Source organism: Carcharodon carcharias, chromosome 12 (genome assembly GCF_017639515.1).
Source record: "Carcharodon carcharias isolate sCarCar2 chromosome 12, sCarCar2.pri, whole genome shotgun sequence".
Classification (NCBI taxonomy): Eukaryota; Metazoa; Chordata; class Chondrichthyes; order Lamniformes; family Lamnidae; genus Carcharodon; species Carcharodon carcharias.
In genome coordinates, this window is record NC_054478.1 from 66,163,481 (window position 1) to 66,179,223 (window position 15,743).

Below are 15,743 nucleotides of genomic sequence, written 5' to 3' on the forward strand. Positions count from 1 at the left end.
ATATTAGAAGCAATGGATAGGGTGAAAATTGAGGAGGTGGTGGACCTGAAAAGGCTGGCTATGTTTAGGGTAAATAAGTCACCAGATGGTTTGCATCCCAGGTTGCTACAGGAAGTAGAAGTAGAGATAGTGGAAGGGCTTGCCTTAATCTTTCAATCTTCCCTTTTTATGGGGGAAATGCCAGAGGATTGGAGACTCGCAAATGTGACAACCTTATTCAAGAAAGGGTGAAGGATACTACTAGTTACTACAAGCCAGTTAGTTTAACGTCAGTGGTGGGTAAGGTTCTAGAAACAATAATTGGGGGAAAAAAAATCAACAGGCACTTGGAGAGGTTTGACTTAGTTAAGGATATCAGCATGGGTTTATAAATAGATCATGCTTGACTAATCTAATTTAAGCTTTTGATGAAGTAACAGAGAAGGTTGATGATGGGAAATGTGGTGGATGTTGTCTATATGGATTTTAAGAAGATTTTTGACAAAGTACCACATAAAAGGCTAGTTGACAAAATTGAGGCTTATGGAAGGGCAGGCGATGGCATAGTGGTAATGTCATTGGGCTAGTATTCCAGAGACTCAGGATCATTCTCTGGGGACCTGGGTTTGAAACCCACCACGGCAGATGGTGAAATTTGAATTGAATAAAAATCTGGAATTAAATGGCTGACAACGAAACCATTGCCAATTATTGTAAAAATCCATCTGGTTCACTAATGTCCTTTAGGGAAGTAAATCTATCATCCTTACCTGGTCTGGCCTACAAGTGACTCCAGACCCACAACAATGTGGTTGACTCTTAAATGCCCTCTGAACAAGGGCAATTCGGGATGGGCAATAAATGCTGGCCTAGCCAGTGACACCATTAATATCCAGGTGGTCACTACTGACCAGAAATTCAACTGGACCAGCCACATAAATGGTGGTGTTACTAGATCAGTTCAGATGTTGGATTTTCTGTAATGAATGGCTGACTTTCTGACTCTCCACCACCTACAAGGCAAAAGTTAGGAGAGTGGTGAAATGCTCTTCACTTCTCTGAATGGGTGCAGCTGCGACTACACTCCAGAAGCTTGATATCACCCAAGGCAAAGCAGTCCATTTGATCAGCACCACAATCCCTAGATCAGACATTACTTCACAGTCAGCATACTATGGATGTGTAGTGTGCACTATCTATAGGATGCAATGTGGCAAGTCACCAAGGTATCTTTGCCAACATCTCCCAAACCCATAATTTCCACCACAGAGATAGACAAATGCAGCACTGTCACTATACAACTGCAATTCTTATCGAAGAAGGCCAATCATGGCCACCTTAAGGTCATCTATTGTTGAGTAATAAATGCTGGACCCACTTATCCAGAGATTGAATATATTATTAAAAAATTAGAGCATTGTTTGCCTTTTGGTGATGTTTTTTGTGTGGGTTTTATTTAAATCTTTTATAACTGTCCTGTAGTATTCTTTAGTTATTGGTAGAGTGATTATTAAGCCTAATAACCCTGTTCCTTGATGGATTGTGATGGATCATGTCTAATGTTTTTTTGAATTATTCAGCTATGGACGTTTTAATATAATAGAGGTTACATTTTGGATACTAATATGCAAGAAGAAACCAAATGTGGCATGGTCCTTATAGGTCATGATGCTCATGCCACAAATAATTTTTTATCTAAACCACTTAATCGCAATATGCTTTCTATTTATCGAATAAGCAGTTTGTTTTTTAACATTTTAAGAAATTCACAAGTTTTATAGTGCCTACAATAACGGCCTCCTGTATATTTCTCTGAAGTGTTTATAGCAAATGACGATATGATATGAAAAATATTTCCATAAATGATGCTGCCTGGAAGATTAGTGGTGGTAGATCTAGCTGTGTGAAGTGTATGTTTGCTTCATTTTAAGAATAGTCACCCCAAATAGCTCAATGATCTCTGGTCTGTGCAGAGCAATCTTATCTCTGCCAGTACAGTAGTAAGTGATTATAGTGTGCAATAGCATCTTAACCTAAGGGAAAAATTAGCAGGAACTATCCTTGAAACTCTGATGCATGCATGTGATGTCAAAGAAAAGAAAGGATTGGTGATTCTTCCCCTTCCCTTCCCCATAGTTATATAACCTACCTACATTCTCCGGACTTTCACATGACTGCACCTAAGAGCTGCCAGCACCTGTAGAATTGTACCTCCCTATATGATTGCATTCAGGAGAGCAAATTCAAACAAAAACATATATTTGAAGAACAATGAAGCAAACTTTTTTATCCTTACACAGGGCTGGATTTGTCCAGAGCCTGCTTCAGACCGAGATGACCTAGTCTACTATGAACATAAACCTTTTGAAATGGAACAGACTGATGGCGAACACACTGGGGAAGAGGACGAGGAAAATTACAGCAATATAGAACGGCGAGATGGCAACCCTCTAGATATAGCTGTAACGAGGCTGGCTGATTTGGAGAAGAACATAGAGAGAAGGTATCTGAAGAGCCCCTTAAGTACCACCATTCAGATCAAACTGGATAATGTGGGCACAGTTACAGTTCCTGCTCCTGCACCATCCAATACTGGTGATGGTGATGGGTAGGTTATCGAGATTAACTTGGAAAATTATTGTGCTTTTCTGCTAATTGGAGCCTTTTTTCTTGCCTGTTTTCCCCTTGTTTCTTGTGTGTGTGTGATCCATGTGGATCATCCTTATCTGCATGGTGCTTTGTAGAGACTTCTTTTACTGTGGATTTTTTTGTCTGCAGGAATGTCCTACGTCATACTGGTCCTTTATTAGCTTTAAGGCATGTTGCCACAATGCTATAGGGGAGTTCAAATGCCTAAACGTTATATCAACTCTTTACTGGCTGTGCACACTGCTGTTTAAAAACTGGTTGGCTTTATGTAATATTTATGTACTTGGCAACGTAATCTAAACTTAATTAAATTTTTTAACCATTAGTTTCTTATTGCTTTCAACAGAAGTGATGAAGACATTGCCCCTGGATTGAAAATGTGGCGTAAAGCCCTGTTGCAAGCTCACAATGCTGCTCAAGTAGCAATGTGCCTTCAACAGTTGGAAAAGGCAATAGCATGGGAGAAATCAATCATGAAAGTTGTGAGTGTTGTTTTTCCTTTGTGTTAACATACTATTTAATTAATGTAGTTATAATGTAATTAACTGAGCCACAGACTATACAACATCTCCTGCAATGCCTATTGCTAGAGGAACCCTGCATTGTTGCAGATCTTGCCGAATTCAACAACAAAGCGCAAAAATGTGTCCAGTTCTGGCTGGGCCATGTACGTACTGTCCGTGGACACGATAAGATAAGATTAATGTAGTTGTATTATTTTCATTTCTCCCATTACATACAACTATAAGCACATGCAGCACCCTTCTTTCAGACAGTAGGATGAGTCAATTTAGAGCAGAGCTGTATCAACATTGCCAGAATGCTCTGTTGGTTGGGACTGATCTTACAAGCTTTTCCCCCTCTTTCAAAATGCTCATGTGATGATCTAGCAAGCAGCTAGAAAAACTTACCTTTTCAGGAGAAACAATTTAAATGATTCCTGCATCTGGTACTCCAGATGGATATTACAAATAGAAGTCCCAGCACAGTTACACAAACCAGGCCACAGATGAAGAATTATTTTATGTTGTTACAATATTCATTGATATGTCATTTTAAAAATTTTATAGCAAAATGTTATAACTGCTGACAGTTGTCTACTCGATAATGGCGTATTTCAGTGTACTTAACAATAGCCACATGATTTCTTGATCCAGTTTAACTGAGTCTTTTTTCTGTCATTTTGATCAGTACTGCCAGATATGTCGAAAAGGAGATAATGAAGAATTGCTTCTACTTTGTGATGGTTGTGACAAGGGATGTCATACTTACTGCCACAGACCCAAGATTACCACAATTCCAGATGGTGACTGGTTTTGTCCTGCCTGCATCGCTAAGGTAATATAATCTGAAATTTCAAATATATGCACTTCATAATAGGTATTTGTTTTATATTTTATATTGTCTGTGACATTTGTCAACTGTTAAATTTGTATTTGTAAATTGTATAGTGTAACGTAACAGACTTTCTATAGAAGAGGATTGTGAATGTGTTGGCTAGCATTGAGGGTGCTAGGGCCATATTGTGTTTTACTTTTTACAACCCTATTTATAATATTTAGCTAATTAGTTTCATTTATTTTATTTGTTTATATGATCTGCTTTTCACATGTTGGTTCTACTACCGACCTTCCAAATTTGCACTAAATCTGAAGAGAGCTTTTTAACTGTAAAACGTTTAAATGGGTGCTAGTGGCTACGAGACTTTCAACATTGGCAAGTTTGGAAGAACAGTAAATGGAAAAGGATTAAATCAATAGATGGAATGAAAGTAATATAAATAATTGGTTTTGTTCATTTTTACATGTTTTGTCTGTGGATCAAGATTTTTCCCATTTTACTTCCAAACTCTACTTCACTTCCTTGTTTCCATTGAAAAAGGAATGTTCTATCAGAAAGGTATAGTTCTAATTTGACATGAATCTTCAAACTCTGTCATCTTTCTCATCTATGTAATATATTTAAAAGGATTTCGTTAATTCACAGGAAATTTTCAACAGAAACTGCACCTTGGTGTTAATAATTTTGAGTGCATTGAAACACTGACTTTTGTTAGTGTGTGCAGAGGGAATAATTTTAGTGATATGATTCCCATTACAATGGAAATAGCAAACTGAAATTCTGGCATTCTTCTTGTTGCCTTTCAATGTCTTTTAATAAGTTTGTTCCACCAAATGATGGAAAGCTTCTTGTCAGACTTGACGGACATCATGGTGCTTTTATTTCTGTTAATTTGAACTGTAGTTTGAAACACAACATAAATTTAAAAAACACAGAATGGCATCTTTCTGTGCCAAAATGACTCATCACTGTTGGAGAGAGGAAGTCACTTGTGTTGTTCTATAATCATTGAAAGATCTGCAAAGCACAATTGAAGTGATTTACTGAATTATCTTCAGTTTAGCTAATCCTAAATTAGTCTGTTTGCTTCCCGAATTCTTTGTTTAACATTTATTAGTTGGACTTTTTCAAAACAAAAATACTCAATTAGGTGATTTAGCCAGTTAGAGCAATCATGGTGAATGTATTACTTGAGAAACATTGGGCAAAGTTGTATAATCTTCTCTTAGTGTAATGCTGAATAGATCATCAGTATTTTTGCTAATCTTATGATTATGCTTCTGGTGGTCATGTGACACTAGAGGATCAGATTAGTTGGGGCCTTTGTTTACAAAAAGGGGTTACGCATTACAGTTAAATTAATAATCAAAGCCAAAAGAGAATTACCTGGAAAAACTCAGCAGGTCTGGCAGCATCGGCAGAGAGGAACAAAGTTGGCGTTTCGAGTCCTCGTGACCCCGAAACGTCAACTTTGTTTTTCTCCGCCGATGCTGCCAAACCTGCTGAGTTTTTCCAGGTAATTCTGTTTTTGTTTTGGAATTCCAGCATCCGCAGTATTTTGTTTTTATCTCTGTGTAATAATCCATGCTAACAATTGCTAACTTGGAGCACCAATTCAGTCAGAAGTGAATATTCAATAGGTCATATTGCAATACAGTGATGGTATGTAAAGTGTGCCTTCATGCAAAAGGTGAATATTATCATTGGACATGTTTATTGGGCCAGATTTTTTTTGGGAAAACTAATTATTAATGCAGAACTTGACTGACAATTTGTAGTGAGGAAAAGCTGCTCTGTGAATTGTGGATTCCACAAACTGCTGTCCAAATGTGGGTTGTTCCACCATTAGCAAATGGCATTTTGTGCTTAAGCTTCTGTGATTTTCATGAAATTACTGCATTTGCACATTAATTGCATATTAAACTTGCTACAGAAAGTTAAGTCTAGTAACAGTGTAAGTACTCTTTTAATGGCATTATTATTAATGCCTGTTAATCAACCTCTCTTGCCTTGCAAGTGAACAGAAAGTGTGGAGCCTCTTCCTCCACCTTGCGAATTGTTTTAGGAGACTTTTTTTCTAACTTTTCCTTTCTGTTTCTCTTTCTTTCTTCTCAGTCCAGTCTATGGTTCCCTCTATTTCTCTTTTTGTACCTAATTTGACATTGAATTAAGCCGTTCTAATTCACCCTCCTTCTCATTCCTTTCTCTGTTTATTTCTGAGTCTTAAATCTCATTGGTTAAGGAGATACACTACTTGTCCTGTTGTTCACCAAGGTCCCAGATGTCCTATTACCCATGTTGGACTGTTAGCAACACTTTTCACAACTTTGTGGGCAATTTTTTTTAAAGCCTAAATGCATTAACAGGTCGAACTGATGGGAGTGCCATGAAAAGTCCAATCCAGCAAATTCTGACCCAATAATGTGTCATTATGCTCAAGGCAATTATGACCTCCTTCTGTGGTGCTCTAATTCATGACCTCGAACTGCTCCACCATGACTGCCACCAGGAATTGTCCTGTAACCGCCATTTTTAATGCAAATAGTTTTGCATTTTAAATTGCTATCTTCACACAGTGGAACTTTGGACAGAATTTATAATTTTACAACTGTGTGTTCAGCGTTAAGGACATAAGAAATAAGAGCAGGAGAAGACCATACAGCCTGTCGAGCCTGCTCCACCATACATTATGATCATCGCTGATCTTGGGCTTTGGCTGTACTTTTCCACCCACTCACCATATCGCTTGATTCCCTGAGAGACTAAAAATCTATCTATCTGAGCCTTAAATATATTCAGTGATGGTACATCCATAACCCTTTGGGTTACAGAATTCCAAAAATTCACAACCCTTTGAATGAAGAAATTTCTCTTCATCTCAGGCCTAAATGATTGGCCCCTTATCCTGAACCAACCTGGCCCCTTATCCTGAATCCATGCCCTCTATGTTCTGGATTCCCCAAACAATGGAAACAGCCTCTCAGCGTCTACCTCTTATTCTTCTAAACACTGGAGAATATAGACCCAATTTACTCAGCCTTTCATCATAAGACAACCCTCTTATCCTAGGGACCAATCTACTGAACTTCTTTGTACTGCCTCCAATGCAAGTATATCCTTCCTTAAATATGGAGACCAAAATTACACACACTACTCCAGGTGTGGTATCACCAAAGCACTAGATAATGATAACAAGACTTCATTCTTGTACAACAAACACCTTGCAATAAAGGCCAATATGGCATTTACTTTCCCAATTGCTTTCTGCACCTGCAAGCTAATTTCTTATATTCCTTGTATAAGTAGACCCAAGTCTCTCAGAACATGAACATTTACAAGTTTATCGCCTTTTAGAAAAAAATCTGCTTTTCTATTCTTATCACCAAAGTGAATAACCTCATACTTTCCCACATTATACTCCATCTGTCACCTTGTTGCCCACTCACTTAACCTGTTTATTATATCTCTTTGGAGCCTCTTTGTGTCCACCTCACAGCTTGCATTCCCACCTAGCTTTATATCGTCAGCAACCTTAGATACTTTGATTTAGATGAAGAGACAGAATTATTCATATAAGATGTAAAGCTCTGCAGATCCAGTTCTGATCCTTGCGGCACTCCACTAGTCACAGCCTGTCAACTTGAATATGCACCGTTTATCGCTACTCTCTGCTTCCTGTCCATTAACCAATCCTCTATCCATGCTGATATATCACCTGCAACTCCATGAGCCCATGTGTATTAACCTTTTGTGAGGTACCTTTATCAAATGCCTTTTGAAAATCCAAGTAGACTACATCTACTGGTTCCCCTTTACCTACCCTACCAGTTACATCCTCAAAAAAACTCTAATAAATATGAAAGTTAATTTATCTATTAGAATCTTCCTGACGTGACTTTCATAATCTAAGCTCTTAAAAGTCCTAGGCTGTGAACTATTTCAAATTGTTTTGCACTACAAAATAACTCATCTTTGTTCTTGTAAAGTATGCAAATTATAGTGAATCCATCATCTGCTTAACAGAAATATAGGCGTAAGAATCTTAGTACAAAGCAGGTGAAAACATAGAACATAGAAAATATAGAAATCTGTTGTGCTGGTTTTCACAGCGTATTTAATGCTGATTCTGATACCATGATATTCTTCTTTACATGTACCTTGTTTCTTGATGGAAGATCCAATTTATCTATGTTTTAAATTTTAAAATTATAGTTCAATTCTCAAGACAGTGTGAATCACTTTTATCCATGAGTGAATGCATTATGGATCATAGAACAGAAAATCTCAGACAGGATGAGACTATAGGTCCACATTCCTGGGTGTCCCAGTAATTGTATTGTGCAGTGTGTTCCTCCTTTGAGATTCATGTCCAATTTTATCTTGGAGATCTAAATTACGTGTTCCTACTACCTCCCTCGGTAAGCTGTTCCACAAAACTATCATTGGGGTAATATTCTATACATCCTGCTTGAATCCACCTTTTCCCCAATATATTCTCTCATGCCCTTGTTCTGCTGTTTCATGGCAATATAAATAGTGCTACATCCTGGAGCCTTACTAATTTGAAAACTTGAATTATATCCCTCAGCTTCTTTCTTTCCAGTGAGGAATGTTGCATTCTTTGAGCCTATCCTCATATATATTTCTTGATCCTTTTAACATCATAATAGCTTTTCTCTCTTTTTAATTCAGCTACATTCTTTCAGTGTTGCAGATTCCAGAACTCTATTATAATTTAAGCGGGCCTGACCAAAACTCCATATAATAATATTACTTTGTTTATCTGCATCCAATTAGCTTTTTAACAAGAATCAGACATTGATGTTTATTGGTCAGTATTTTCCTATTTACTTTGCAATTCATTTGTCTGGTCTATATCACTAAATTTATGACTTTACATTAAATTGGAATGCCAGTTGTCCATCCACATCCTCACAGAGTTTCATGTTCTATTGTAGTTTGTCCTCATCACCACTGTATTATCTGCTCCCTGCTATTTTTATGTAATCTGTAAACTTTGAGATGAATTTATGATTACCCACTTCCCAGATCGTTTATGAACATTTTGAAGTGTTAGGTGCACCACTGAGCTTATTCGGCGCACGTGTTCCATCCAGAATACCTCTCATTGATGCACACTGTCAACCACAAAATCCCTCTCAGCAACATTGTGTCTTCTAATTTTTCAGTAAAGTATAAGAGCATAAGAAATAGAAGCAGTTGTAGGCTATGCAACCTCTCGAGCCTGTTCCGCCATCCAGTAAGATCATAGTTGATATAATCTTGGCCTCAACTCTGCTTTCCTGCCTGTTCCATGTAGCTCAGGAATTTGTCTATCTCAACCTTGAATATATTCAGTGACTCGGCCTTCACAGCTCCCTGGGCTAGAGAATTACAGAGATTTATGACCCTCTGAGAGAAGAAATTCCTCCTCATCTGTCTTAAATGGGTGACCTCTTATTCTGAACCCGCATCCCAGCTCTAGATTCCCCAACAAGGAGAAACATTCTCTCAGCACTTGCCCTATCAACCCCTTTCAGAATCTTGTGTTTCAATAAGATCACTTCACATTCATCTAAAATCCAAAGTGTATAGGCCCAACCTGCTCGACCTTTCTTCGTAAAACAATCCCTTATTATCATTGTATCTTAGAGTCTTACTAAAGTCCAAGTACATTTTTCTTACTGTTTGATTTATCTCACTAAATTCTCCACTAACTTGTCCTTGATAATTGAATCTAGAATTTTCCTTGGTACTGATGAACTAGCTGATCCTGAACATGTGTATCATATATGGTGACATTGATATTGATGAATTTCTCACTTCTGCATTATTGAATACAATGCATGTAATTTTCAGAGTACTTGCTTCAATGGATGTAATTTCCAATATGTGCTGGCAGAAGGCAAGCTTCCTCACTGGTATATAGTCTGATCTTTCAAAAATGAAACTATGCAGCTAGAAAAACGTTGCAAAATTAACAATGAAAATTTTCATTTTTGCTACTCTAATATCTCTATGTCCGATATTTCCTTTTGGTAGGCAAGTGGTCAGTCTCCACGGAGTAAAAAGTTCCTAAATCGTCCAAGGAAGAATTTTGAACAGAAGAAGGGCAGGAGGTTATCTGGAGCTGGTGTTAGTGACGAAGAGGAAACAGCTAGTACAAGTAGTACCCCAAAGAAGGGAGGTAAAGAGTCCAAAAAACGAAAAGTGGATGACAGCCCATCTGTGAACTTGCCTAAGTTAGAGGGACCATCACCTACCAAGAAGTGGAAAACTATAAAAGATAATAGCAAGGATTTGGCTTTTTGCAGGTATGAATTGGACTTTCAACTGTTTAGATATGTTTAATATAAATAATGACCTTGATCTGTTGTTAAACTAAAACAAAAAGTGCCAGAAACAATTCTCTGGCAAAGTAAAAATGGCTGTTGTCACCTGGGTCTACGGAAGAGAAAAGACATCAGTGATGCAGACCATCTGTCAGTCAATTGGGGATTCCCATCCTAAGCTCTATTCTTTATATGTGCTGATGTTCCCATCCTACATTACCAGCCGCCACTGACTGAGAAAAAATGACTAGTATCCAAAGTCAGTGTTAAGGTCAGAAAGCTATGAAATGGCAAGTGTTTTTGTTGTTCTAATGAGTTTCAATGTGGAAGGCCAAGGAAAGAGAGGTTAGAGAGGGAATTAAAATGACAGTTGACCTGAACTTCAGAGTCATACTTGCGGAAGGAAAGAAGCTGTTCATCCAAGCAATATTCCAATCTGCATTTTGGCTCCCCAGTACATCATAAAAAACAAATACAGTATACTAGTTTGGAAAAGGATTCAAATAAATCTCAATTTTACACGGAATGAGTATTTGGAGTGCTGGGCGATGTTACTGAAGCACTGGAAATGGCAGGTGTGGCAGTTCCTGAGTTTACATGGAAATATAATGGGGTATGGAGAGCAGGTGTTGGACTTGATGGAGTAGTGGACCAGTGTTCACTGGAACAAGGAATGGTCCCTGCAAAATGATGGAGGCAAAGGTTGCAGTGGATGCAGCCATGATTTTATTGAATGGCGGAGGAGGCTCGAGGGGCCGAATGGCCTACTTCTCTATCTTGTATGTTCGTAATGTGGGAGATATTTCAGCCAAGTGGAATAACATGGTGGCGCTCACCCCTACTCGCTCGTGCGCTCACCCCTACTCGCTCGTGCGCTCACCCCTACTCGCTCGTGCGCTCACCCCTACTCGCTCGTGCGCTCACCCCACTCGCTCGTGCGCTCACCCCACTCGCTCGTGCGCTCACCCCTACTCGCTCGTGCGCTCACCCCTACTCGCTCGTGCGCTCACCCCTACTCGCTCGTGCGCTCACCCCTACTCGCTCGCGCTCTCCCGCTCACCCCCGCCCGCGCTCACCCCCTCCCGCTCACCCCCTCCCGCTCGCCCTCGCCCCCGCCCGCGCTCGCCCCCGCCCGCGCTCTCGCCCCGCCCGCGCTCTCGCCCCCGCCCGTGCTCGCCCGCGCTCGCCCGCGCTCGCCCCCGCCCGCGCTCTCGCGCTCACCCCCGCCCGCGCTCTCGCGCTCACCCCCGCCCGCACTCTCACCCCCGCTCGCGCTCTTGCATGCACGCTCACCCTCTTGCATCTCCCGCTTGCGCTCCTTCTGCGTGCGTTTTCCCTCCGCATGCGCCCTCTCCCCCTCTGATGCGCTGTTTTCCTCATTCATGCGTGCATACCCGGGATCTTTCCATCTCTCACGCAAGCACCTACCCTCTTTCCCTGTCTCGTATGTGCCCGCGCTCTTTCCCCCTTACCCGTGTGCGTTCCCTCGCACCTGCGCTCTTTCCTTTATTTTGTCTGTACATGCCTGCACCCTTTCCCCCTCCAGCTCATGCCCCCACGCCCTTTCCCCCTCTCTTTCCCTCTTTTATACAGCTGGTGTTTTGTCCTCTTCCTCCATACTGGAAATGGATAGAAAGTACTGATTTAATAAGCCTTCAATTTCCTTATTATCTATTATAATCTCACTTGCATCCATCCTTAATGGACTCTCATTCTCTTTAGCTCTTATTCCTCAATGTATTTGTCAAAGCTTTCGCTGTTAGCTTTGATATCTCATGCAAGATTTTCATAATTCCTTTTAGTACCATATTACTTTCTTTGGATCCTTTTTTGCTATTTATAGCTTTTCCCAGTCTTTCCACTTTTTCTTGCATTTGTGTGAGCCCTTTCTTTTAACTTAATACTATACTATCTCTTGCCTTGTTTGATGACCATGTTTTATTTAACTACACAAGTGGAACCATTGTCTTTCAGGGGTAGGAACTGATTTGGCATAATACCACATATCTTGTTAAATGCTTCCCACTGTTTGTAAATGTGTCCATCAACAACTAAGCACAGTTTGCTGCAGTCAATTTATTTCTTATCTCTTTGAAGTTTCCCTTAAATCGCATTTATCACTTGACATGTTCTGCTTTTCCCAGTGTGGCATAATTCTAAGCTTTTTTGTGTCAGGACCTAATTTAAGTTAAGGAACATTATTTTTTTTTTAAACAGCATTATGTTATCGGAGCTGGAAACCCATGAGGATGCTTGGCCCTTCTTACTCCCTGTGAACTCCAAACTGGTACCAGGATACAGAAAGGTTATAAAGAAACCCATGGACTTTTCTACAATTAGAGAAAAACTCAGCAATGGACTGTAAGTATCTGTATATTTTTTCACCAACCATATTTAAAATATTCAAAGTAATATAGAGTAATCTTCCTCTTGGCAATAATACTGATTCCTAAACCCATTCTTTCCTAGATACCCTAATACTGAAGTATTTGCTGTGGATGCAAGACTAGTTTTTGACAACTGTGAAACATTTAATGAAGATGATTCGGACATAGGCAGAGCTGGTCACAACATGAGGAGATTTTTTGAGAAGCGATGGGCTGAGCTTTTTAAGGGAAGCTAAAGCAATCAAAATACAAATTGAATTATAAAGACATTGGGACCAGCAGCCTGAAATACTGGTATCTTCATATCAATGGGGAAGTGCAAGATAATTTGCACAAAGCAACAGAATACTTCACATAACTTCTTAAAATGTGGAAATGCCAGCCAAGGATTATTCTAGAAAAGAAGGTTCGCTCCTTTGGAAACTATAGCTCTTGAACTATGAAAATGTTTTACGGACAGCTTCGGTAGAACAGGGAAGCACACCCAAAGAGTTCAGTGGCATGGGGTGGTCCTAGTGCAATAGCAAACAATATTTCAAAACGCACTGAATTAATATACAACCACCAGAGCTGTAATGGGGGACTGGAAATCCTCTCCCCTTGTAGAAAAAAAAGTACATGGAAGTAAATGGAAAAAATCTTGAATTTTTTTGTAGCTTATATTTTAGTGAATGTATTTAATTTTTGTTAATTTATGAATAAAATGTCAAGTCTTCATTTTCTATGAAAAGGAAGAGGCAGCAAAATTGCTTTAAATCTTCAAGGAAATAAAACAACGAATGTTTTTGAATAATAAAACAAAGCCAATTGATAACTGTTTACACTGTTCTGTCCGAGAAGGGCACTGGAGAACCTGTTGTTACTGTAGACATAAATTTATAGATCTGCTTATCAATGCACCACCTACTTAGTCTCAAAGTGAATTCGAGAACAGTGGATCAACAAAGAAACATTTGTATATAATTGTTCATTAATGTTAATATTAATTAAGTCTTGTTCAAATATGTATGATGTGTACATATTGTTTGCAGGCATTGAATATTGTTATGCCTTAGAATAACCGTAGCATTTTATTTTAGTCTTAAAATGATTATACGTATATGGCTTGTACATATCCTCTACAAACACTGTGGAGTCTCCTAATGTTGGGTAGTGCCTGCCTTTAAAACAGGGTGTAGGGGATATTAGGTTTTCCATTTTCTATTTTTGTTATATAATTTTTGAGCCACTGTGGTCTCAAATTCCAATATAATCATTTGTATCCATACAATAAATTACAATTTCCTATACACAGTATTTTTCATAATGCATTTCCCTCCAACTGCCTTGCCACGGAACCTGGTACACAATGGCTCTTTGTAACCACTGTGTTTAACCATTGTGTTTAACTACTGTGTGTTGCAGTGGCCTGTTGGAGGCAGCTCAGATCAGAAATTTTTGTACCTGAGTCAAAGTACTTGAAGTTATTTTATTTAAATATGTTGTGAAAAAAGGGTAGTTTTCTTTCTTAGGAGCATTATTTTTCACTAGTATGTGTGGCACGGACATAATAAAAGGGTGTTTTCCAATTCTTTTTTCTATTTGTTTTGATTTCTGCAATGTATATATTTGAGCTGTTTTATTTTGCATTACTGTGTCAGTTGTGAATATTTTTGAAAACTTGAGGTTCCATATAGCTATATTGAACGTGGCCCATTTTGATAACATGGTTGCTAACTTTTTTTGACATGTTAGAAATGAATTACTAAAAATTGGGATAATTACTGAGAACATTTAAAATTGTAATCAATCCTTGAATATTGGGAGAACCCACAATAGAAATACTTTAAACCTGAGAATAATGGCTTATATGCATATATATTAATGCATTTTCACTGCAACTTTTCAAAATAATTGTAGATCTCCTGTAATGTTGATTCATATTTTAGGACAAAGGATGGGAATGAAGCAGAGCGAGAGGAATATCTGGGCCAAATGGAAGCTGCAGTGGAAAGTCAAAAGTAACAACTTGTATTTGTGAAGTATTTTGCATGACCTTCAGATGTTACAAAGGGCTTTACAGCCAATTAAGTATATTTTGAAATAGTCACTGTTGTAATGTAGGAAAACTAATTAGATTAAAGGGACAGGTTTCATATACTTGGCCTGAATTCCCTTGCGTGTGGAAGGAGGGTTGAACCAATAGAGGTGTTACAATAGTAAAAGAATTTTATAAGATACAGAGAAATTATTTCCTCTGGGGGAATCAAGAACAAGGGGCATAATAAAATTAGAGCTAGGTCATTCAGGAGTGAAATCAGGAAACACTTCTTCAGACAAAGGAAAGTAGAAATCTGGAACTCTTTCCCCCAAGAGGCTGTGGATGCTTGGACTTCAAGAACAAGATGGATTATTGTTAGGTAAGGTTAAGGAGGGATATGGAGTAAAGGTAGGAAAATGGAGTTGAAGTGCACTTCACCCAGCCTCAAATTTAATAGTGTAGCAGATAGGGCTGAACATCCTACTCCTGCATCTAACCTTCCAATGAAACACTGCATCTATTTTGTGTATCCTGTATTGAGCAACCTCAACAATGAGATATGGCCAGCACACTGGAAAAATTGTCCTGGTCGTTCTTGAATAATGCCATGGGATCTTTTAAGTCCACCTGAGAATGCAGGTGGAGCCTCAGTTTAATGTGTCATCAGGAAGATAACACCTGCAGCAGTGCAGTACTCCATCAGTAATGATTATATGCTTGAGTGTATTCAAGAAGGGAGGGAGACATAAAACAGGAAACTATAGGCCAGTTAGCCTAACATCTATCATTGAGAAAATGCTAGAATCCATTAAGGAGGCAATAGCAGGACATTTAGAAAATCATAAGAAGTCAGATAGAGTCAGTATGGTTTTATTAAAGGGAAATTGTATTTGACAAATTTATTAGAGTTCTTTGAAGATGTAATAAACTGGGTAGATAAAGGGGAACTAGTAGTGTATTTGGATTTCCAAAAGGCATTTGATAAGTCGCCACATACAATCAGCAGGAGTTGCAAGTCTGGAAATGTAATATTAA

At 38.8% G+C, this 15,743-nt stretch overlaps 1 protein-coding gene across 9 annotated transcripts in view; it reads left to right on the top strand.

The window, feature by feature from the left end:
* baz2ba (bromodomain adjacent to zinc finger domain, 2Ba) overlaps nucleotides 1-14,256 on the top strand; it is a 313,230-nt gene extending 298,974 nt beyond the window's left edge. For 7 of the 9 annotated variants that reach the window (XM_041200661.1, XM_041200668.1, XM_041200667.1 and 4 more), the window contains 6 exons: nucleotides 2,280-2,587; nucleotides 2,975-3,110; nucleotides 3,820-3,966; nucleotides 10,012-10,283; nucleotides 12,519-12,662; nucleotides 12,771-14,256. In XM_041200661.1, coding sequence (XP_041056595.1) covers nucleotides 2,280-2,587; nucleotides 2,975-3,110; nucleotides 3,820-3,966; nucleotides 10,012-10,283; nucleotides 12,519-12,662; nucleotides 12,771-12,924 — 1,161 coding nt within the window. In that variant the 3' untranslated portion in view covers nucleotides 12,925-14,256. The remainder of the gene's footprint in view (nucleotides 1-2,279; nucleotides 2,588-2,974; nucleotides 3,111-3,819; nucleotides 3,967-10,011; nucleotides 10,284-12,518; nucleotides 12,663-12,770) is intronic. The other 2 variants (XM_041200669.1, XM_041200670.1) reach the window with 1 other exon arrangement.
* The last annotated feature ends 1,487 nt before the right edge of the window (nucleotides 14,257-15,743 follow it).